The sequence below is a fragment of the Penicillium concentricum genome, assembly GCF_028827145.1.
Source record: "Penicillium concentricum strain IBT 3081 chromosome Unknown utg000001l_segment0_segment0, whole genome shotgun sequence".
In the NCBI taxonomy this organism is placed as follows: domain Eukaryota; kingdom Fungi; phylum Ascomycota; class Eurotiomycetes; order Eurotiales; family Aspergillaceae; genus Penicillium; species Penicillium concentricum.
The window spans coordinates 2919205-2942435 of NW_026622754.1; the positions used below are offsets into that span (position 1 = coordinate 2919205).

Here is a 23231-nt window from a genome sequence, read left to right on the forward strand (position 1 = left end):
ACTTCTAAACGAAAACCTCGTCTCCTATCCAAACAAAACCTCATCTCCTATCCAAATCAATGAAATATCCAATCCAACCCTACCTCCCATTCCATCCCCCGATATCACATGACCTCCCCACCGCACCGCCAACTCCACCAAAACGTCCCCCCTCACAACAACCAACGCCCCAAACCGCCAAAATGGTCGACATCGTCCCCCTAAGCAGCTACCCTTCCTACATCGACCTCCTCCCCTCAATCCAAACCTGCAACATAACAAACCTCCCCGAAAACTACTTCCTAAAATACTACCTCTACCATGCCCTGACCTGGCCGCAGCTAAGCTTCGTCGCGGTCATGCGTCCGCGCGCAGGATACAAGCAAAGCTCCACCGGCGCCGGAATGGCGGGAAATGTCGCAGGAGAGTATCCAAAGGTCGTTGGATATGTTCTTGCGAAGATGGAGGAGGAACCTACGGACGGAAATCAGCATGGTCATATTACCAGTCTGAGTGTTATGCGCACGCATAGACGGTTGGGGATTGCGGAGAAGTTGATGCGGATGAGTCGTGAGTTGAATTCTTTTTTGGTCTGAGTTTGCTTTCCATGGATGCTTTTGTGTTGCTTTTGCTTTTGTGTTTGAGTTTGCTTCTCTATCATTACGGACCGGGTCTAATTATATGATTCTTGCAGAACGCGCAATGGCCGAATCCCACCGCGCACATTTCGTCTCACTTCACGTGCGCATGTCAAACATTGCTGCGCTGCGACTTTACCGTGATACGCTTGGCTTTGAAGTTGAGAAGGTCGAGGATGGATACTACGCTGATGGCGAGGATGCGTATGCTATGCGCTTGAATCTTCAGAGTATGTGGCTTGATTGGAAGGCGATTGAGAAGCGGGATGCGGAGAGCAATAAAGAGAAGAATGGGGATGACGATGGACATGAGGATGAAGGTGAGGAGGTTGGAGACCTTGGGAAGAAGGATGTGGAAAAGATGATTCAGGTTAAGGTTGGGAGGGGACTGGGTGTTGGTGATTTGGTTGAGAAGAATGAGGCGAAGGCTTAGGTGTATAGAGATGCCAATGGGGATGAAAGTTCTTTGTATGTATAGAGATCTTGAAAAAGTTTCATTTTATTCAGGATGTGTGGAGATGCGAATTGTAATTCGCGATACTATGTATCAATGTGAATCGTAACTTCGTCGACTTGGGTGGTCGAGATTTGTACGCATCGAGGAGAGCAAAATCATTTTCGCCGTCCCAAGGAAATATTGAACTCCAGGCTAAAAACAGAAAAGAAAAGACAAGATCAACAATGTAACTTTTCCAGATCATTTACTTCCCCCATCATCCTTCTTCGGCTTGCGCTGCAACAGCATATCCTTTAAACGACTCTGCGTATCAGCTGGCTTCCCTTTCTTGCTAGTGGCAGAGTCCCCGGAAGGTGTTGATTCCAGCGTGCTCGGCCGTGAGCTAGCAGGGGACGGGGGATTGGAAGCAAATCCAAATCCGACATTCGAGCTAGTCGGCGTAGAGACCGGACTAGGCTGTGTTTGTGTGTTGACCGGACGTGCAGGCAAAGGTGGGTTAGGCCGAGAATCTTCCAGCCGCAACGTCCCAAGCTGCTGATCCAGCGGCTGGTCATACATGTTTTTCGCCTTATCGCCATCACTAGCGCGAGCTTGTCGGACCTGGCGGCGTCGAGTGCGTCGGCGTTCACGCTGCTCGTCTCGTGCTCGGCGCAGTGTGTCCTTGAACGCTTTCTTAGTAGCGCGCATTTCTTCTTTCATCGCGCGCCTATCGACCGAGTTACGTTGCTGCTGCTCGGGTGAGTCCCAGCGGCCCCAGTCGGCATCGCCAGATTGTTGGTTGTTTTGTTGGCTTTGGCTGAAACCAGCTCGCCAGTTGGCTTTGCCGGAGAACTTGGTCTCTCGGCGGGACTCTTGCAAGACCGAGAGTTGCCGGCGGAGATCGACGGCGGCATCATATAACACCCGATCGTGCCGATCGTCTAGAAGTTCCAACTGAGTGCGCACTGTAGCAAGGTCTGAAACGCCCAAGTCCGATGTTGTCGAGATCGAATCAAATGAGCTGAAGGAGGACTCAGATGAGATGGAGCTCACTGATACCCTCCTAGTGCGTTCGGTCGCGGGGGGCTCTATCAGAAGCACTTCTGTTGGGGACTTAGGTTTGTTGCTATCCATCTGACTGGTAGTCTCAGGCCAACCCGTCGGATTAGGACTTGTCACAGGGCTGGGGCTTTGAATCGGGGTCATTGGAATGTTGGCTATGGGACGAGGCGAGTTATCCCAGGCCGGCCGGGGGTAGTAGCCACCACCATATGGAGGTCCAGCTATTGGTGCTTTTCGACTATGAAGCCTTGCCTGTTCTTCAATCCAGCGGCCATGTGCAAGAGCCTGCTCCTCGACCTGCCGCCCGTAATGCTGTGCCTGTGCACTGATGTGGTCTCCATATTGTTGCGCCTGTTCGCTGAACCGCTCTCCGTATTTCTGCGCTTGTGATGCGATCTGTGAAATCCACCCGCGGGACCCAGCCTTGGCGATGCCGTTATTGGGATACTGCGGTTGCTGCTGTGGATGGTTCCAACTGTTCCATTGCCATGCGCCCTGTGGTGGATGGGGGTAATATTGAGGTGGTTGATTAGGAGATATGGGGGGAGGGTATGGAGGAACACCATATACTCCATACGGAGATGGAGGTACATGTACTCGGGGATTGTGGAACATAGGAGGAGGCATCGACCAAGGGGTCGGTGAAGGAACCTGCTGCCCAGGCACAGACGATGGAGCATTTGAATTTCGAATTGGTTGGCCTTCTATTGTCCCCGTTGCCGCTGGATAGCATCGGGGGCATAAAGCGGACGACGGCGCAGAATCAGGTTCGCCTACATAGATAAAGACTATCTGGGTAGCGCGATACCCGAAAAAACATTCGTTCCATTCGGCAACAACGGCGGCGATTCGAGCCTTTCGTTGCTCATCAGTCTCCTGTGGGCGGTCCTTGCGGTCTCGTCTAATTTCCGCTCGTAATTGGCGCGGGAGATGTTGAGAGGATGCAGCGAGTCCTAATTGCGGCGGAAATAGGTACTTTAAGAAGGTATCCCAGTCCTGCTGGGTAATCTCATCTAACCGTGATGCCCAGCAGCGTGGCCGTCGGGGGAAGTCTTTAGTTTGGCTCCGAGGGTAGATGGTCATATGATGATGCAGAAGACCCCGGCTCTCGTCTAAGACCGAGGGAAGCCGTTCCTCGAAGTACGCAGCGGCGGATCTGAAATGCGTCGGCACGACTGTCGGTTGTGTTGGAACGCGAGAGCTACTGGCATCCTGCGTTTGAGGGACACTCGCCCCAAGAGGAATCGGGGCTTGAGAAGGATTGTTATTTCGGCTGTTTGCCGGTGCGAGTAATGGGTCGACGGGCGAGTACGGGGGTGGTGGAGCCTCATCTTGGTCCATTTTGAGAGGGCGGTTACGGTCGGCCAGGAAATATCAAAAGGCGGCAGGAATGTAGTGGCCTAGGAAGCGCTACAGATCTTCTGTCAGACCTAAATCCACATGCCGTGATAAGATAACAAGGGCCTGAGGGGTGGAAGGCAGCAGGATTGCTGTAAACGGAGGACTGTCAGCGTACAAGTCTTGGCGCATCATTTTTGAGAGAGGCTATGTCCTACCTGGAGATCGGGCGAGTGGTACCCACGACAAAGGGTATACTGAGACTTGATGAATGGGGACAGACGAAGCAGGTGGACCTCGGGAGTGAAGAAAGCGACATCCCGCGGTCAGGAGATTGGCAGACGATAAGATAAGCCCTATCGATTGCCAAGGACTCATGCGTGAACATACACAGACCTTGAAATATGTTTCCAACATTGAAAGATGTCATATTTAGAGGATCAGATACAAAAAAACCATTACTGGCAATTAACATGGCCATCTTCACACCAAATGAATAGGGTGTTGGTGGTTCGCTGAAGTCATACACGTGGTTGAGGCTGATGAACTATATAAGTCATGAACATTACCATTCACAGAACCGCCAAATCCACTTTTATTTAGACTACTGATTGTTCACATAACATGCCAACCATACATGGCCCAGGTGCTCCTTGTTTAGGACACACAACTTTGAGTGTACATCAGGCTGTTATCATAATTGTCCTCAGAAAGTCGCCCTGGAGATAAGACCATTGGACTAGGGATATACGCTTTGGATGAGGAATGATTAATGGAGAAAGCCAAAACGTAGATCCAGCGAGCGATAGATGAACGAAGGAGAAGGAAAGAGAGAGGGAGAGAGGGGGGCTTAAAAACAAACTATCTAGGGACAATTTGATACAGTACAACAGCTGTTGCCTTGCATGTCTGAAACATAAAGAACCTTTAAGCCTCATCAGTGACAGAAGTAAAACGCACATGTTTAAGATACTAAAGCATGGACTTTAACATGTTGTATTCGAAGCACAGAGTTTGTATGGGTCCTGCACTTCGTAATGTCTTAATTCTGATTCCATATGGAGCATTGGTAGACCTTTGGCAATGCGAACGTTTGGATTGATAACCGTAAGTGTTCTAGGGAGCCTTGGCCCCTTTCTCCTGGATAGAAATCTTTGTAGACCCGATACTGACGCCGTAAATGATATGAATGGCGTTGGCTTCCATGTCCGATAGTAAGCATGTGTGGCTAGTTACGCTGTTCGACTTTCTCGCGAACCCAACTACCCCCGAGACAAACCAGCCAGCATTATATTTGATTCATCTGGGCGACTGCCGGATTTTTTGTCCCACACCCGAAGGAGGGGACCAGAGTAAGCAGGATCGGGTGGGTTGGCCCATGAGTGTTCAGAAAGAGCCTCCTCAAGTAAAGGGTCAGTAAATTGTAGAAGCTCCATAGCACAAGCTTTGTCGAGGATTGTCTGCATTTGAATCTTGGAGGGTTGAGGATAACAATTTTTGACAAAGCGAGTCCAAGAAGAAGGGAGTCCTCCGTAAGAAAATTTGACCCCGCATTATGAATGTCAGCGCTTGGACATATGGGCTTGGCTAGTTTTTGGTCAATACAGGACAGCATCTGCTGTTTCTTACTTTGATATGACTTTACGAACCCCAGAACGGCTTTAATAAACAGACCTAGCCATGGATTAGTACATATTATTACGGGTTGGAAGAACTCCATGTTATCCGTCATGAAAAGTGGTAGCGCTACCGAAATATCAGATATAGTCAGTTCACACAAATCAAGAAGAACTCACAGCTATATTACATGGCTGTGTGTTGGTCAGCAAAGCATCCGAATAGGAGTCATTTGGGTGCTAAAGCAGTATATACTTAGTTTCCCCTCAGCTTCCGGCACGCCAGCAGTTTCAATCCACATAAGATATGCAGCACGGTTAGCATCCGGCGCACTCTCCCAATCCCATTCGGAACCCATCCAGCAGAGTTGGTGTTCATATTAGCCATTAACCAGAACATGAGTGTCTGCTGGACCTCAAAGTCCTCCAAATCCTGCTTATGTTTCCTCAATTCCTCCTCGTTTGGCGAGTACGAACACGATCCATCTAATACCAACTCTTTCCATCGAGAAGAGAGCTCAATCAGCCTCTGGCGAATCATCACGGCGCTATCTGCCCATGTCGTATAGCAGTAATGGAAGACACTAAAGAGAGCTGTATCGACGAGTCTTCAAGCGCGCACCTTGGGGGTAGACTCTGTCATTGCTAGGTTGTATATTCGGTTGCAGATTGAGGCATCTTTTATGTCGCTGTCTTTTTGAACAGTGTCTTGCGCCTCATGTCCCATAAAACTTTCCGGGGCGGTCCGGGTAGAGCGGCAAATTTCGGGGTTTGATTCTTGTAGAGGGAGGCTGGTTCGATGCTGGTTGATTGTCAATCAATTATGCCGGTGATCACGGTCGGATCCTCTTCTGAGATATATATTGTGGAAGTCTGCATGAACTAAAAACGTGAATGCCTGAGGCATGTGTAGGATGCACTAGTCACGTATTTACACCTGGGCAGCCCTAGAGGAAGGCCCTCTCAGGTGGAAGTTAAGGGAAACTTGCAGAAATGTAGAAATGCTGTAGAAATACTCCCAAGGATAGTAGAAGCACGAAGTTGTAGATGTCTGCATAATGATTATGCATATCCACTTATGCTGAGTTATGCATAACCCAAAACCTTGAACAGCCGATCCCGTTGTTCCACGACATCGAAGCATCAAACCCAATGTCTTCCAATGAGAAAAAACGCCTTCGAGATCGTCGCTCACAGCAGACTCTCCGCGAAAAGAAGCTGCGACATGTAGCCCAGCTCGAAGAACAGGTGGCGCATTGCGAGGAGCATCACAGCGACCAAGGTGTGCAACGCCTTCTCCAAGTAATCAATGGACTCCGCAAGCAAAATGAAGTTCTTATCGCGCGCCAAAATAACTTAAAATCCCTTGTCAACTCCTGGGAGACAGAACTGGATGAACCAGCCGTCACCGATGACTCTAGCCATGGCTTGTCATCTCTATATGAGGAGATAAACAGTCGAGAAGCCCAATTCGCCCTCCAAACGAACTTCAATGAATCAATACCCCAGCACGGGATAAGCAGTCTTCTCAACACCCCCGTGTCCGCTGCATCAACACCCCCAAAAATGCAATCTCCATGCCTGGAACCACTTTCCGCCGAAACAACGCCTCTGTGGAAACAAATCCCGCCACACACTGACGACTTCAACACACGAACCATGATCTCGTGTCCATGGCTCGTCTACCCAGAACTGATACTCCCATGTCCAGACACCCCAAATTCCCCTCTAGACTTACTGTACGGCACGAAAACAAACGCGCTAGCAGACATGATCCACACGGCCCTGCAACGCCGCCCAGTCCGTGACCCAGAGCGATTGGGTACTGGCTGGCTGACTTATCACTTCTCGAGATGGGTCATCGCGCCCAGCCCGGAGAATTATGAGCGACTACCTGTGTTTCTCAGGCCTGTGCAGGGCCAGATGACAATTCCGCATCCGCTTGTGTTGGATTTCATGCCGTGGCCAAGGATGAGGCTGAATCTGATCCGGCGATGGCATGTGTATGCCAAGGACCGGGATTACCTGTTTGGGCTCCTTGCTTGTTGTGTTAAACTTCGATGGCCTTGGAATGAGAAGGTTCTTGAGCGGGATGAGCGGAACGAGTTGTGTATCAAAAAGGCGTTTTATGATTTGTTTATGAGTGAAAGTGGGTGGGGGCTTACGCCAGACTTTATTAGACGGTATCCTGATCTTGTGGAGGGGATGGATATTAATCAGGTTGTGATTGAGCTTTTGTAAGGAATGATAGGTTCAAGTGCAGGAATTCATTTTTATTATGCTCTATTATGCTCTATTATATGAATTGTGCCTATACAGCTTCTATATGTGGGTCGTTAAGCATCACCCCGATCATGGAGAGAGACAAGGTTGATGTGGAGCGAGTAGGATGTCCTTGAAGATAGTAGCAGCTCAGGCCTTTTTACCATCAAGATCCACAGGCCACTTCTCGCGGATCACCTTGCCGTACTTGATGAAGATGATAGGAATCGGGATGAATGCCAAAGCGAGGAAGCCGAGCAATGAGTTGCCCCATCCGAGACCCAGAGCATCGAACATCTTAGGTCCAGCAAGCGGGAGCAGAGCTCCAACCAGGGAGCGAGTTGCTGTCAAAGTGGCGTTGGCGGAAGCTGCATATTTGGGATAGCAATCGATGACATATGTCTGGATGGGCATATACACGCCCATCATACCGACTCCGAAGGGGAACATTCCAATAATGGGCACGATCCAAAACACTTGCTTTTCGGCTGTCCAGCCGTACCAGAAGAAGCTGATTGGCAGGATGCAGGCGAAGATGATCATCGTTGGGAGACGCATCTCGGGTTCGAACTTGCCACCGTTCTTTGCTGTAGCGGCCATGACCATCCGGTCGTTTGTGAAGGCGATCATTGCGAGACCGCCAATGAAACCGAAGCCAATGCCGAGGTATGCAAGTCCCGAGAGACCGACGGAAAAGCCGTATCTCTGGGTAAAGACACCCGGAATGGTGGTGAAGAAGAGGTAGAGCAGACCGTAGATGAAAGACTGGAAGATGATGTCAGTAAACCGAATTTTGGAAAGGACAGTTCTTCTATCACGACCGGAGTTAAACTCACCATATAGACACACAGAAGGAACACAATTGGCGACTTGAACAACAATAAAATCGGCCTCTTGAAGCTCTGCACAAGAGTCTCTCTCAACCCAACAGCCTCTTTACTTGTGTCATAAGCACTGCGCAAATCCGTTCTCCCGGTCTCCTTAGCAAGCTTCTCAGTCTTCCAGCGAATAAGAACATCGGCATATGTCTCTTTGTTCAGAACCTCAACACCGAACGACACGACACCACCCACAATAAGCAACAGCCAAAACACCCAGCGCCAGCCGGCTTCTTGTCCAAGGAATCCACCCGCAATAGGACCAACCACGGGTCCAATGAGTGGTCCCATAGCCCAGACAGAGGTTGCCATGCCGCGTTGTTCACGCGGGAACAGATCTGCGATCACACCTGCGCCGAGAGTTAAACATCCCGAACCGCCAATTCCGGCGAACAGGCGGCAGATGATGAGGGTTTCGATGTTGTTTGAGAGTGCGCAGCCAATTTGCCAGACGACGAAGAACCAGTTAGCGCCGCTAAGGACGACGCGGCGGCCGTAGACCTCACTCAGAGGGGCAAGTAGAAGGGGGCCAAACTAGATCCGCCATGTCAGATTGGGCTGCATAGATTATTGGGGCTGAACTGAGCTTACTGCATAGCCAAGGATATAGATGCTGACACTGAACGACAAGATTGTCTGATCCATTACTCCGAACTCCCTTGCCACGTATGAGATGGCGGGTGAGAACATGCTCGAGGCGAGCGGGGAGATCAGAGTCATGACACTGATCAGGGAGAGCAAGGCCCATTTTTTGTTGGCGGGGAAGTTTTGGGGATTATTGGGGTCATCCTGTCCGTCCCAGCCTACTATTCCGCGGCTGAGGTCTGTTACTGGGAATAGTTCTTTGGTAGATGCTGATGTGTCGGTGGGTTGATTTGTTGACTGTTTCTCGAGGTCTGGCGTTTGGTTTCTGATGCTGTCCCCTTCGTTTAGGGTTGCATTTGTTGAAATGGACTCTTTCTGGAGAGTATCCATGATGGGTGACAAGCTTGAAAGTGTTTGTAAATATAGATAGGAATGGACGCTTGGCGTGTGGGAATTAGTATAAAGGGAAAGAAAATAGATGGTCGTGCCAAGAAGAGGCAAGGTTAAATAGTCTTAATGAGTGGAAGAAAAGGAAGAATCGATCAGATATAAGAGTAAAATTTTAAGAAAAAATAGAACAGGCTACGATCAGCGATAGCCGTTGGTATAAATTCCAGCTGGAACGTTTTGTCTCCGATACGGAGAAATGCACCGAAATTAGCGTTGTTATTGGTGCTATATTAAGTCATAACTGTTATTATATTCATAAAAAGGTTCACAAATTGGCAGGATTCGGGTAAGCCGACGAAGTATTTAATTTCGAGCCCCATATTCAGCCCAAGCGATGATTCAGTGCTCCACTTATATATGTGTACCAGCCAATCAGACTTATTGAAGCCGCCTAATCTCCAGGCGCTGAATCATTGCTAGAGACGAGTCCCGTGGTCGCTGCGGTGGGGCCACTCTCATATCGCGTGGAACCTTATGTTTATTTTAATGCGCATAACTCATGTGTTTGACAGTAAGAGATTGTATTCATTTCATGTAAACTACAATTAGCATGTGCCTCCACAGAGTTCCTCCCATACTGGGCAACTGCTCAAAACAGCCTCTGGAAAACAGCCTTGTCATTTTCATTCCTTTCTCGACGTCTTCGAACACACTTCATATTTGAACGGCTGAGTGAAGAACCCTATTGTAGAGCTCTGGTAACCACATGAGAATGGCCATGGCGTTCCCATGCTCTTTTCTCTTGTTGCACTATCACACTACTTCAGTCAAACGGCTTGGTTGATCCATCGAATCGAGGTACTCCAACACGTCGAGGTAAACGTCCTCAAAGTATGCTCTGGTAACGTCCACGGCAATGTTGTTCATCTCCTCCAATCGGTCATATCTGAGATTGACAAAGTCCGTTCCCACATCATCCTCAATTTCTGACAACAAAATCAACAGGGGGACGAATGGCGGAATTCTCAATTTCATATTCAAGGTGTGGGTGTAATACTCCATAAGACGGTGAACGAACCACCGGGCACTGTCAAATCGGGTGCGCTTGCACCCGATAAACTTGAAAATAACATCGCCGACTTCTTCGGGGTTTTGGGAAGTGGACTGCCGAATAATTGCATCTGCACCCGCCATGAACTCGTCTGCAAGTTCAGCTCGGGGTTGTTCGTTCACAATCATGCGCACAAGGATTGGATTCATGTTCCACGCTATCCAGTTGCGGACCTCTATCGACATCTGTTGCCAGTTTCTAGCATTGGGCGAGTCCTTGTAGGGGCGCTCAATGCTAGAGTCAATGAGCCGATGAAGGTTGTGGATCTTGAGCGTGTGATAGATCTCATTGCGCCAAGTTTCATATTCAGATGGATGTTTCAGAGCACAGGGAAACCGGTACAGCGTGGAACACTCAATGACTGGCAGCTGAAATGCCTGGTCAACTGGTCCATCCGGTTTCTCAGCGGGCAGCAGGGTGGACCAATCGCGAGTGTGCTCAACAGACATCTTGGCGTGTCGTGCAGTATCTGTGTCGAGCGGGTGTCCGTTGTTGTAAAGTGAAAGGACCTTTGGTCTTGAACTATACACAAACCCACCACATTAGCTCATGGCTTTTCAAATTGCTCACAGTTGAGTCTTGACGACTTACTGAATCGATGAATTGAATGAAATATCTCACTGTGCCACGATGGCGTGTGTCGGTAGTGTGAACTCCTCTTATCGTTTCTCAGTCGACAGCCAGAGAACCAGACGATAACAGGTCTCTCACCACAATGGGGACAACTGATTAGCCTTGTAGACCAAGGATGGTCTTTCAAACTGCTAATAACTGTTTTCCACTGCAGGTTGATGAAAAAAAAACAAAAAAAAAAACAAGGTTCACCAAGAACGACCAGGGACAACAGACAATAAAAAAGATGGACGTCGAAGGCCACGTGGATGGCTATGAGACTCATGTGAATGGCTTCAACTACACTTGCCCCTTCACATCCAACTTACCCCGCACGTGCTCTTTGGTGAATCCATAAATATCAAACGGTGCTGTATCTACCGCTCCAGAAATAATCATGCCGCTACTATTTAGTGTGGCCACTACTTAGTTTGGGCACTATGTATTTAGTGTGGGCACTATTTAGTGTGGGCATACCCCTTGAACTAGGGATTAAACAATCTGGAACTGTACATACTACTTATGTACATTAGGGTTGATTACATGCTTTAATCCAACGTTGGAAGCTACCTAGAGGCATATTCTAGTTTACTAATTTCGAAAGCCCCGGGCCCAGCGCCCCCGGCGATGGCGGTGACCGCCAGCACCCACTGCCCCCCGGAACTAGCACGGCGATCCTATCTCGGACAGATAATAGACTGACTTCCAGATAGTACCGGGCTCGCTTCAGTAATGCAACTACGAGCTGCAGAGGGCTTTAACAGATCGCCTGTTCATAGCCCTGTTTGTTTGCTCAATTTGCATCGAACTCCATAAGCATTCCAGGATGTTAAAAGGTAAAGATTTCCCTCTTACGACACCAAGACATTTAGACCCGGGATCTCCACGATTATCAAGCTTGGTGAAGTGGATACACCATGGGCATCACATATGATTGGCCTTTGGGTGTTGATGTACGTGTGTTATGTGGGGGCCAAATTGCATTTCTTTCTGTACGGAGGTATTGTACATTTCTCCTCCAACAGCCATGTCTACCATAGACCCTCCCAAGTTGCACCATACGGTGTATAATCCAACAGGCCAAACTACCGTTGTCCTGATCCACGGCGCCCTGGTATCCGGCCTCTACTGGGATCTAGTCATCCCCCACCTCCCCAATTCTTACCACCTCCTGGTCCCAGATCTTCCAGGCCATGGGAAATCCTCCGCACCATTCTCAGTGGATCTCTCAGTTCGCCTCATCGCCGACATGATCCGTACACACGCTATCAACGGCTCAGCTCACATCATTGGTCACAGTCTAGGCGCGCAGGTCGCCATTCGTCTAGCCTCCAGCGACCCCGAAGTGGTCAATTCTATCTTCATCTCAGGCTTTGAGATATTCCCCCAAACATCACTTACGCCTTATATACCATACGCAGCATGGGCCATGCCTAGACTGGAAAATTGTCTTCCTCGTCCTTTAATCCGCTGGGCAATGGATGGTGCCGATATTCCTCGCATTGATACGAGTACCTGCACCCTCGACTTGTGTAGGCAAATCGTATCGCCAGAGACACCAGCACAGTGGCCTTCGCCATGGCGTGCGCGCACTCTTATCGTTGCTGCAGGGAAAGGCGGGTTTATTCCCACTAATGATCATCCACATGATGCTGTGAAGCTGATGGAGATTGGGAGAGAGTTGAATCCTGAGACTGTCGCGTATACACATCTGAGTATGCGACATCCGTGGAATCGTCAGGAACCGCAAGTATTTGCAGAAACTGCTAAGGCGTGGTTTGAACGGATGGAGTTGCCTAAGGGGTTTGTAAAGCTTTAGAGATGCTCTGGTGGATTCTTGCTTTTGCTAGAATCATTCTCCATCGAAGGTGGGTGTAAGTTTACCCAGTCTTATAGCACTCAGGGTTCAAACCCCCTTTTTAGGGGGATTCTTGATGCCTGAATGCCTTATTTAGCACCGCTCTCCACACTGCTCTATAACTAACTACATTGTTGTAATTATTTATACACAGTATGATGGTTTCGATCTCCATGTTTTTGGACGGTGCAAGTGTCAAAAATGAAACTTTTCATCTCATACAAATGCAGATATCTCCACTTTCTTGGATGGTTTGCAAGTCAAAAAAAGAGATGAAATGATTACGTAGTGAAAGGGCTTCAACGCCGAGAAATGGCTGCATACGTGGATTTGTACGCAGAGGAAAAGCTTCATTTTTGACACTTGTGAACGCCAGCAGAATCAGGCTACTTTGATTACTAAGGCATATGTAATCGTTATTCAGGTATCTTAATTTTCTGCAGTTCTAAAATAACGTATTCAGGCACCAAATCCCGGTTTTGAACCCTGAGCGCTATAAGACTGGGTAGTAAGTTTGTACTTAGAGCTTCTAGCAGCTATCTTCGATCGGTCGGTTGACTACGAATTACGACCTCAATAATTGCTGAGCTAATTGCATAGGCATTCCAATGTCAGACTACTAAATATTTCTCTACATCTACAATATACGTTCCATTTCTTTTCTACGGCATATAGATACTACATTTACTTAGGCTAACACATATCTTCTAGTTGTCTCTCTCATAGTACAACAGCAGTAGGCAAATTGAATTTGGAAGTCAATCGGTTGAACAAATCGGTAGAAAAGCAGATGCTAGTTCCCACATAAGAAATAAAGTCAATCAATATCTCAAGAAATTCTGGGTCTCGGGTATTGCGAGCATCGAGATAGACACTCAAGCACAAGGCAGGTAGAAACATCGGAATATTGCCCCAGTGTCATTCCAAACAGTGCAATCAGACGTTCAACATGAGGCGCAGTCTGGGGACAACGCAGCTCACTCGGTGCTCGCGCCACTGCTCGCGCTGGCATTCCTATGAAGAATCAATATCCATGAACATAAGTTGGAAAGCTGGCTTGCATCATGCTTACCTTGCTGCAGTACGTCGCAACCTTGCACTTCTTGCATTGCAGAGGCTTGTGGCCGATATCTGCCTCGATCCTTCCACACTTGAAGCAGCTATCAAGGTCGTTAGCATAAAATATATGTGTTGATCATCCCCCCAGGTAGAATTCACCTAGGTTCCTGGAAGCTACGCGCAACACCAGGCTCGTAGTGATCCAACGCCGCAAGAAACTGAGCTTTTCCTGGAGTTCTGAATCCATGGTCATCGAAAAGCGTTCGGCGCGAGGTGCAGTTGATCTGAGGCACTAGATCACGTAGATGTTCAAGATCCGCTGCGTTGATGCGAGCACCGGCGCGCATCATGAGAGCACCCAGGATGATAGTTTGGTACTTGGATTGTTGCAAGAAGTCGTCCGTGTCGTTTTCCTTCGCGCGACAGGTGGCAAAAAGCCGCTCTCCGAGGTTGTCGGTGTCGAGCTTCTGGCGGATGTACGGGGATGGTGACGTTGACTAGCGAATCGGCGTATTCGGCGGTGCTGTAGAGGGCACGAGCTTCTGCGGGTGCTAACATATCCGTTTGATGAATCATCGAACTCAAACTGTACACCCAGGAATCAGGCTTGAGATCTAGATCCTTGGTCAAGGTGAGAACGGCGTCAAGGTCCTGGTCGCCTTCGAACAGACCTGAGATAGACGCTGGTTAGACCTGAGAGAGAGTAAAAGGGACCAGGTACGGTGATACTGACGCCATCCCCATCGACCCATGATGGTCGTCTGATGCGTATAACTGTTTGGCTGAGCTTAAGGGTAGGTGGCTTGGAGCCTAGGACCTAAAGTTGACGACAGAAGAAGGTCCGCGAGAGGAAGGTGCGGTATAACACGTTTGTTTGCCTTCCCAATACTATCATGATTCAAATATTACATATGGATGAGTAAATTCTACACTCTTTTCACTATGTTCTATTTTTTGCGGCTAATTCTCCTAACTGCAACGCCAAAAAGGGAGGAAATATCAAGAATGACAACCATAAGTCTACCAACAAGAATATTTGAAAAGACTATATGCTGAAATGATTGCTGAAAAGAGTACCAAAAGACAGATGACAGATACAGTGAATTAGCAGAGAACAGCCAGATACCCGTGGACATACGGATGGATATAAAGGCGGAGGTTTCAATAGACTCAACAACTCTTGCCTATACGCTCTTCTCGTTCACCCATAAACCCCTGGCTCCAGTTTGACAAGCCTTTTTTAAACATGTGGAATGCTCATCGCCCATTCGACAGTCGTATAGCAACCGATCGGAAGAGCTCTCAATGAAGTAAAAGCTAGTGCCATGATGATCAGTCGTAAAATAACATATACAAAAAAGCACAAAAACATAGTGAGCGTGAGCATCTGATACATCAAGAGCTTTCGAGCATTGAATGCCTTCGTATAGAAGGAAAACAGGCTTCTCGACTCAAACCAGAACACATACGTAGGTATGGTACTTGCTAGGCTGTAAATACCAACCATGACAATGCAAGCAAATGATGAGACAAGCCACATAACTCGTTCGGTTTCGGTAGGGAACGGGAAATTCCATCTATAAAGAACAGCCTTTTGTTAGTAAACCAATACCAGGATTCTATATAGTCAAGAGTAGACTAGTATTTACCCGGCCAGATGAATACCACAGTAAAGGAAAGCAACAAAGGTATTGACACCAGTCACAATGCATCCATGAGATGGCTTATAGTGAGTAGTATATGGGACCTCATCGTTTGCGATAACGTCAATTTCCCATGTTGCATCACGAAGGAATCGAATACCCTGCGCAAAAATAGAAAAAACGGTTCCTTTCTTTATTTGTGCACGGATATGAACCCAACCACGAGGATTTGTCGCCGTGTGATCAAGAAGGTGAGTCGGCATATCCTCACGAGTGCATCTGACATAAATCGTGATAGGTGTTGTCATGTCCTTTGCTTTGTACCACCACATGGCATACAGCAGTAGCCCACAGGCAATATAAGCGACCGTCGCCAGTTCGATTGGTGCAACCGGTAGAGAAGTTGCCCATCTTGCTATCATGTCGACCAGGAACCAAGCGGTTTGAATGACAGTGAATGTTTTCCCCAAAGAATCAGATTTAGCACGGTCTTCAATATCACGATCGTGGAAGTCCACGTCTTCGATTATGCCAGCCTGAATGAACGGTTGCATATCGCTTCGTCGGAGAATGTAAATCCACCCGTCCTGGGTCTGCAAAGCAAGTCCACCAGCAAGAATACAGAAACATTTTCGAAGGGTCCACTCAGTGTGAAATGCATGGGGATCAGCCGAGTCTTGGTTTTGCACTTGCTCTAGTGGCATAGCCCGTTTCGACAACCAAGACTCCCGGTCCACTGATTCAAGATATCTGGCTTTCTGTGCTTCGTTGCATACCTGCTTCAATAGCATTGCTCGGTAAAGCCCACATGAAGCGTGCACGAACACATACTCTGGGAAGAAGATAGCAAGGAGCCAATATGAGAAGTTGGCAATAATTATTCGCACAGTGGGCGAGTTTCGTCGAGGGAGATCTGGGTGTAGGACTGTCCAGGTACATGCGAATATCGTTACCAGACAGGACCATACCAGAGCCCATGTGGAGCGACCGCCGTCCTCTAACTGCCAGCTAACTAAAGCTGTTGAGTTGGAAGCCACCATGAACCGGCCTTTAAGAGACAGGAGACCGCGAAATAATGTGTTGCTTGGAAAACGGCCTGTGAGACCTCGGGGCCTCAATTGGGCTTATTTTACTTCGTTCAAGATCAGGGGCTGGTGATGACGGGCGATATGCAGGTTCATGCATAGTCACGTGGGGTTTTAAAAATTAACATAGTTATTTGATAGAAATCTGTCTGTATTGCAAATGTATGGTACAACTGGCAGATGTGGATGACTCTAACTAACATAAATGACAAAAACCCGCTATTTCAACAATCTGAGCGGTAATGATGACTAAGCGTAATATATGGTATGCCGAGTACTCGAAGTCATGTGATCTACATGGTATAATACCATGTAAAATCCATGTATTCAACCTTGCACTTTGACACACCCCCCAGCTCTTAAAGCCTGCATTTTCTTGGCTTCAAGAGCTGCTGATTCCTTCATTTCTTCACTTCTCTTCCATCAACCTCTGTTTCACAGATCCGGTGACTGATCTCTCTCATTCCAATCATCTCTCTGAAGAGGTGCTGCTTCTGCTTCGGAAGTGCCTTTGTAAGGCCATCTGCAGGCATAGCTGCAGTTGGAACCCAGTCCACATTGACTCTGCCTACACTAACTTCTTGCTTCATCCAGCATCGATTAATGTCGACATGTCGGAGCTTTGTATGCATCGTGGCTCCCTCCTTTGTCAACAAATCGACGGTTTGCTGGTTGTCGCACATAATAGACAAGGGATGGTCTGGTTCGAAGCCTAATACAGTAAGGACTCGGCGCCACCATTGTACAGTTTTTACCTGCTTCTGCCAAAGCAAGGAGTTCTGCCTCGGTAGTCGACGTCGTCACTGTCTTTTGCTTCGTCGCTTTCCAGTCAATTGGGCCGCCGTACAGCTTGCAAATATAGCCTTCGGAGCTCTTCCTATCTTTATTGTCTCCAAATGATGCATCGCTTGCAAATTCAACGGATTTTGCAGCAAGCTGGAGACCTTGGTTTTTATTATGTTGATCTCGATGATCTCTGGTGCCATATTCGATGGCCCAGTACCTGGTTTCGTACAGGTATTGAATGACACGGTCGATAGCATCAATATGCTTCGGGCCGGGGTTTGTCAAGAATTCAGCTAGTTTAGCTGTCGCCTTTGCAGCATCTGGCCGGGTGATGGTAGTAGCATACTGAGCAGATCCTACCTTGGCCTGGAAACCATGAATCTGACTCGGTGATGCCACTCCATCGTACGGAATCAGTTGTTCAGTAGCTAGGGGAGATCCAACTTTCCTTGCGGTGATCAAGTTGTATCTAGCTGCCATGCTCTCAATATAGCTATCTTGACATAACCATAGTTTCTTCTGTTTTCTGTCTCGGAGAATGCGTATATTTAAGAACCAGTTTGCATCTAGTTCACGCAGTTCCCATTGCTTCTTGATCTCTTGATCTAGCTGAGCTGCTTGCTTAGCATATTTAGGGTGATTCACGATGATGATGTCGTCAACGTAAAAGAAGACGATGATGCCATTGGTAGTAAAGACACACGGGTCTTCTGGCACTGGGGTAAGGCCTAGCTTGACTAGTACCCTTGTTGCTTCTTGCTGCCATAGCCTAGGTGATAGGCGTAAGCCGTATAGTGCTCTGTGGAGCAACCAGCATTGATCTGCTGCTTCGAAGCCTAGTGGACACTTCGTATAAACCTCACTTTGTAGTGTTGAATTTAGAAATGCAGTGATGACATCTCTCTGCATCATATCTAGGTCGAAGGCTGCCACTAGTGCTAGCACTGCTCGTGCAGTTTTAACAGCTAGGGTAGCTGCTCTCTTTTCATCTGAAGACAACCATTGTAGATCACCACGTACGCAGATTCGTGCTTTGAACTTCTCGAGTATGCCGTTGGCATCAAATTTGTATGTGAGAACCCACTTTAGTGGTAGCACTTGGATGCTTCTTTTGTTCGGGATTGGAACCTGTGAGAAGGTCTCTTTCTTCTTCAGTGTCTCGATTTCGAATACAGCTGCCTCTGTGAATTCTTTGGCAAATCGATGGTTCTTGACCTGGGACCAGTTCTCTGGTGGCGGAGGTAATTCATCACGATGAAGCTTTCTTTGGTTATCGAATCGCTTGTTCATGCTAGTCGTGAAAGCATAGAGCAAGCTTGGTGGTTCATCGTATATGACATCGTTGAGAGATAGATATGCGGCGTATTCAGGATCTGCTCTGGGTCTCCTAGATCTAGTACCGACGATGACGTTTGACATGTTGACATCTCCAGATATGTCTCTCGGTGCTCGATGGGATGACGATGATGATGATGGGGACGGCGAATATACTATCTCCCGTTGTAGCTGTCTCTCTATCTCTGCTTCGTCATCTCTCACTTCTGCATCTCTCACTTCATCATCTCTCACTTCGTCATCTCTCACTTCGTCATCTCTCACTTCGTCTGCATCCACCCCCCAGTTTCGATCGATTGTATGACTAAGATCGGATCTGGTGATGATGATAGTGCTTCTCTTAGTGATGGATTCGGTAGGTTCGGGGATAGTGAGGGTGTTCGTGGTGATGATGATGATCTTAGTGGTGATGAAGGTGAAGATGTTGGAAAGCTTCCTGGTAGGTTTCTCTGGGGCCTTGTTTGCTCTCCCATTGTTTGCTCTCTTGGTCTAATAATAGACTGTGGGGTAGGCAATCCAACTGCTTCCTTTATAACTGACTGCAGTGGGGTTCTCTCCCTAACCTCTTCATCAACTGCTCCATCAACTGCTTCATTAGCTGTTTCATCAGCTGCTTGCTTAGTATGCTCAGTTTCATTAACTGCATCCTGTTGGGTATGCTCAGTTTCATCATGCAGAGCTATCCTAGCTATCGATTTCGGCATCTCCATCTGGATGGAGATTTCGACCTGGGCTTCTTCTGTGGTAAGCACCGTTGGCCAGTTCTCTATGCTTAGTCCATCTGTCATGGTACTAATAGCATCTTCTTCACTAGGCATCGGCTTCGTCTTCGAATACCGTCTCGTCTCGTCGAATACGGCATCTCGTACGACCTCTACCCTTCCTATACCAGTACGTCCTTTGTGGGGGAACCATACTTTGTACAGGTTCTTGGAGATATACCCAACGAGATATCCTATCTCTGCTCTGGGTGCCATCTTATCTGACTGGACTCTCTTGATGATTCTTGAGTACGTCAAGCAACCATACAACCTTATATTTGACAGGTTGATAGTTTGATGTTGGATGCCATCTGGTGCGGCGTGCTTCATAAGCTCTTTCCAAGGTATAAACCATTGGTTGCCGTTGCTTTCCTTAGTTGGTGTCCTGTTTAGGATATATGCTGCTGCATACATTGCTTCAGGCCAGAGAGCGTGGGGGAGCTCTGTGTCATTGATCAATGCCCTGGCAGTACGTACTACCATCCCCCCAGATCTCTCGGCAGGGCCGTTCATCTCTGGTAAGCCGGGTGGTGAATGCTCAATTGTGCATCCCTCGGCTTCAATCATGGTTTCGACTTCATGACCAGCACTTCGCTCGTTGTCATAGTGGAATACCCTGATTTCGATTTTCAGCCAGTTCTTGACTAGTGCTAGGAACTTCCTAACAACAATCTGACAGTCGTTCTTCTTTGTATGGGTGAACGCGAAGTGACATTTGATGCCATCAAGGTAAAAATGCGTCAACCAATTATGACCATTGTACGCTGGCTGATTCTGTACTAGGTCGAAGTGGACCCGTCCAAATATACCATACGCTTGGCCTATCTTCCGGCGAGAGATCTGCTTCGGGGCGTCTGCCAATTGACAAGCTTCACATACCTGCTTCTCTTTGCTAGGGTTGCTTTCAATGGTTATCCCCTCAGTCATCTCTGCTAGCTTAGCAATACGCTGCTGGCCGATATGGCCTAGGCGCCTATGCCAGGTTTGGATTGATGCTTCTGATTGTGGTTCTTTTGCTGACTTCTTGATCTTAGTTGCAAATACTAAGTCATTTAGTGTCAATTTCGGGTACTGAAGCCCCTTTGGCTGCATCAACCACGTCAATTTCTGATCCTGGTACACTCGGTATACCGGTTTTCCATCAGTTGTTTCAATGCAGTTCTTCCTGAAATTCATCAACAACTCCCCCTTCATCATCAATCCATTGGATATCAGATTACTATGGAATTTAGGAGAGTACTTGACGTTATATAACTCCATTCTGACTGCTTTGCCGTTGACTGCGCTGACACCATAGATTACTACAGTGCCTATACCGTCGACAGTTGTCTCTGTATCCCCTACCTTAACGCTGCTTTGTACGTCCTCGAAGGTCACAAATAACCCCCGATTATTGCATACATGCATTTGCGCGCCGGTATCGACTACCCATCGGTTTCGTACGGGTTCAATGTCGTCGATTCGGGTGGACATAACAGTGGTTAAGATGTCGATTTGCTTGCTAGCCGACGGCTTGCTTGTCTCTTGTTTGCTAGGCCCTTGCTTGCTAGGTTCTAGCTTGCTAGGCTTACTAGCTTCTGTAGAGAAGAAGCCAAATGTCGGTTCGTCAAAGGTGGCATGTGCTTGTTGCGGTGCCTTCCCCTGATCTTGTCGTTTCTTGTCAACCCAGGCCTTCCAGGCGGGGTCAGCCTTCATAGCTTTGTCCCATTTCTGCTTCCTTGCCTGGTTTCTCTCGTACGTTGCAGGTTTGTATTCATCATACATCTCCCAGCATCTCCAGGGTGCGTGTTTGCCTCCGTTTACCCCGCATGGGCATGGTTTTGTGCTGAATGACACCTGCTCAGGCTTTGCTTCTTCGTGCCCTTGCCATGTCGAGAATGCAGCTTTGGAAATACCTCTTTGACTAGCAACTGGCTTGCCATAGGTGATTTTCCAGTGAGCTCTATACCGGTTAAGCAACTCGGTAAACGTGATGTCGTTCTTATCTTGGAGCCTTAGAGTCCATGTTTCGTGGAATCCAGGTGACATAACAGAGATAGCATCAAGAAACTGAGTCGAAGCATCATTTGCTTCCGGCATCTTTGCTCTCTTACACCTTGCTTGTACGGTCTCCCAGTTCAATAACCACTTGTCAATATCGGTGTTCCGTTCTAACCCCCTATCTAGGGTTCGCCACAATTGACGAAGCCTAGCTGCGTTTGTTGGGTCACATTCAGATGCGAAACGTTGACGAAGGTTACGAAGCAATTCGTATGGAGTTTTGTAGTCAATGATAAAGGGTTGATAGTTGGCGTGGACACTATTCCGAATAGCTGTCACCATTATATTTAACCCTTGTCTCTTCTTGATATAACGAGAGTTCTTGCTTGTCCATTGAAGATGAGTTGCTTGATAGACTTGAAACCAGTCTTCTTTATATTCCTCCTTTGTTTTCTCAATGTCTGGTTCTTTGGGTTCCTCTAACGGCTTTGGTGCAGCCTCCAATTCAGGATTGCAGAGGTCCCAAACTTCGTACGACAATGCAATTGATTCAATGTTGGCTAACCATGAATCCCATGTCGTCGAATCCTTTAGTATAACGCGAGAGGATGAACCCGCGGAGAGGTATTCGGCCATATTGTTGATGTTTGTTGTTGTTATGAACAGATCTCCGATTTTTCTTCAATTCAGGGGTTGCTTCGTCGCTAGGCAGTTGACTTCTCTTTGTCAATTCAACCTCAGCTTCGGCGATAGCAGGGTTGATCTTTTCTTAGATCTCAATGGAACGATGCCGGGCTCATAACTGATAGAAATCTGTCTGTATTGCAAATGTATGGTACAACTGGCAGATGTGGATGACTCTAACTAACATAAATGACAAAAACCCGCTATTTCAACAATCTGAGCGGTAATGATGACTAAGCGTAATATATGGTATGCCGAGTACTCGAAGTCATGTGATCTACATGGTATAATACCATGTAAAATCCATGTATTCAACCTTGCACTTTGACATTATTCAATGTTTGAGCTAGTGCCTTAGCGTGGGGGCGAGGTTTAAAAGAGTGTAGAACATTGAAGCTGGTTTTGCACTTCATTTTACTATCTAAGAGAGTTCCAATATGGATGGATTCAAGCATCGTATTACCCCGGTGTCTCTACTAGCTTGAGTATGCAGGCTGCCATTATATGCAATCTCCGTTGACCGCCATGATCCAATTTTCCCCTGATTTACCTGTGTCTCACATCATTCGTCTAGAATATATAATCCCCTCTGGTTTTGCAGTTTCGATATAGCAATAATCATATACTTTTCCTGCCACATGCTGCACCATTTCATTCGTCATAGACTGTTCTCGCATCTTCTGAGCGTCAGAATTTGGGCAGCCACATTCATTGACATGCATAGATAATGTCTACGCAACCAGAAAGACGCCGAATTCCTAAATACATACCAGGCATGAGATACCGTTCTAAGTAATAATGACCTATAATTTATGGAATGATATATCCGATGGAATCTTTTCAGTGGTCTTTTTTATTGGTCTTTTTGAGTAGTCTCTCTAGTGATTGTTTTAGTGGTCTCAGATATGCTGCTTACAACAGGGGTTCCTTTGGCATATTTTCATCCTCCTTCTCATTTTGACACGTAGGCAGTAGACTATTCTATGTTTCATAGAGCGGGCGGACATCACTAGTAGAAAGTCCGTGAAGTGGCAGAATATCTAACGTAATTTTTTTGGTCGGCCCAATGAACAAGGCGATTTTACAACAATTTCTAATACTAACCAGGCGAGATAACCGCATTTTTTTCCTTT

The 23231-nt window shown here is 47.4% G+C and overlaps 10 protein-coding genes across 10 annotated transcripts; 3 read left to right on the forward strand and 7 right to left on the reverse strand.

Annotated features, from left to right (window-relative positions):
- Window positions 1–182: 182 nt before the first annotated feature.
- N7517_001108 (peptide alpha-N-acetyltransferase complex A subunit ARD1) lies at window positions 183–1050 on the forward strand (the record flags this gene model as incomplete). The annotated part of the gene is made up of 2 exons (XM_056718838.1): window positions 183–549; window positions 674–1050. 2 exons carry the CDS (start codon window positions 183–185, stop codon window positions 1048–1050), a joined length of 744 nt encoding a protein of 247 aa, XP_056582973.1.
- A 264-nt stretch (window positions 1051–1314) lies between these two features.
- On the reverse strand, window positions 1315–3456 carry N7517_001109 (uncharacterized protein; the record flags this gene model as incomplete). Its single annotated transcript, XM_056718839.1, has 1 exon — window positions 1315–3456. One exon carries the CDS (start codon window positions 3454–3456, stop codon window positions 1315–1317), a length of 2142 nt encoding a protein of 713 aa, XP_056582974.1.
- A 1869-nt stretch (window positions 3457–5325) lies between these two features.
- N7517_001110 (uncharacterized protein) lies at window positions 5326–5610 on the reverse strand (the record flags this gene model as incomplete). Its single annotated transcript, XM_056718840.1, has 1 exon — window positions 5326–5610. One exon carries the CDS (start codon window positions 5608–5610, stop codon window positions 5326–5328), a length of 285 nt encoding a protein of 94 aa, XP_056582975.1.
- Window positions 5611–6221: 611 nt separating this feature from the next.
- Window positions 6222–7310, forward strand: N7517_001111 (bZIP transcription factor; the record flags this gene model as incomplete). The annotated part of the gene is made up of 1 exon (XM_056718841.1): window positions 6222–7310. The coding sequence occupies one exon, from the start codon at window positions 6222–6224 to the stop codon at window positions 7308–7310; it is 1089 nt and encodes a 362-aa protein (XP_056582976.1).
- Window positions 7311–7481: 171 nt separating this feature from the next.
- Window positions 7482–9184, reverse strand: N7517_001112 (MFS transporter; the record flags this gene model as incomplete). Its single annotated transcript, XM_056718842.1, has 3 exons — window positions 7482–8096; window positions 8168–8743; window positions 8801–9184. The coding sequence occupies 3 exons, from the start codon at window positions 9182–9184 to the stop codon at window positions 7482–7484; spliced, it is 1575 nt and encodes a 524-aa protein (XP_056582977.1).
- An 813-nt stretch (window positions 9185–9997) lies between these two features.
- Window positions 9998–10744, reverse strand: N7517_001113 (uncharacterized protein; the record flags this gene model as incomplete). Its single annotated transcript, XM_056718843.1, has 1 exon — window positions 9998–10744. The coding sequence occupies one exon, from the start codon at window positions 10742–10744 to the stop codon at window positions 9998–10000; it is 747 nt and encodes a 248-aa protein (XP_056582978.1).
- A 1190-nt stretch (window positions 10745–11934) lies between these two features.
- On the forward strand, window positions 11935–12726 carry N7517_001114 (alpha/beta fold hydrolase; the record flags this gene model as incomplete). The annotated part of the gene is made up of 1 exon (XM_056718844.1): window positions 11935–12726. The coding sequence occupies one exon, from the start codon at window positions 11935–11937 to the stop codon at window positions 12724–12726; it is 792 nt and encodes a 263-aa protein (XP_056582979.1).
- A 975-nt stretch (window positions 12727–13701) lies between these two features.
- Window positions 13702–14576, reverse strand: N7517_001115 (zinc finger MYND domain-containing protein; the record flags this gene model as incomplete). The annotated part of the gene is given in 5 exon segments (XM_056718845.1): window positions 13702–13779; window positions 13838–13925; window positions 13984–14291; window positions 14305–14507; window positions 14558–14576. The coding sequence occupies 5 exon segments, from the start codon at window positions 14574–14576 to the stop codon at window positions 13702–13704; spliced, it is 696 nt and encodes a 231-aa protein (XP_056582980.1).
- An 893-nt stretch (window positions 14577–15469) lies between these two features.
- Window positions 15470–16258, reverse strand: N7517_001116 (uncharacterized protein; the record flags this gene model as incomplete). The annotated part of the gene is made up of 1 exon (XM_056718846.1): window positions 15470–16258. One exon carries the CDS (start codon window positions 16256–16258, stop codon window positions 15470–15472), a length of 789 nt encoding a protein of 262 aa, XP_056582981.1.
- Window positions 16259–18489: 2231 nt separating this feature from the next.
- N7517_001117 (GAG-pre-integrase domain-containing protein) lies at window positions 18490–22050 on the reverse strand (the record flags this gene model as incomplete). The annotated part of the gene is made up of 3 exons (XM_056718847.1): window positions 18490–18519; window positions 18554–19162; window positions 19237–22050. The coding sequence occupies 3 exons, from the start codon at window positions 22048–22050 to the stop codon at window positions 18490–18492; spliced, it is 3453 nt and encodes a 1150-aa protein (XP_056582982.1).
- Between the last annotated feature and the right edge of the window lie 1181 nt (window positions 22051–23231).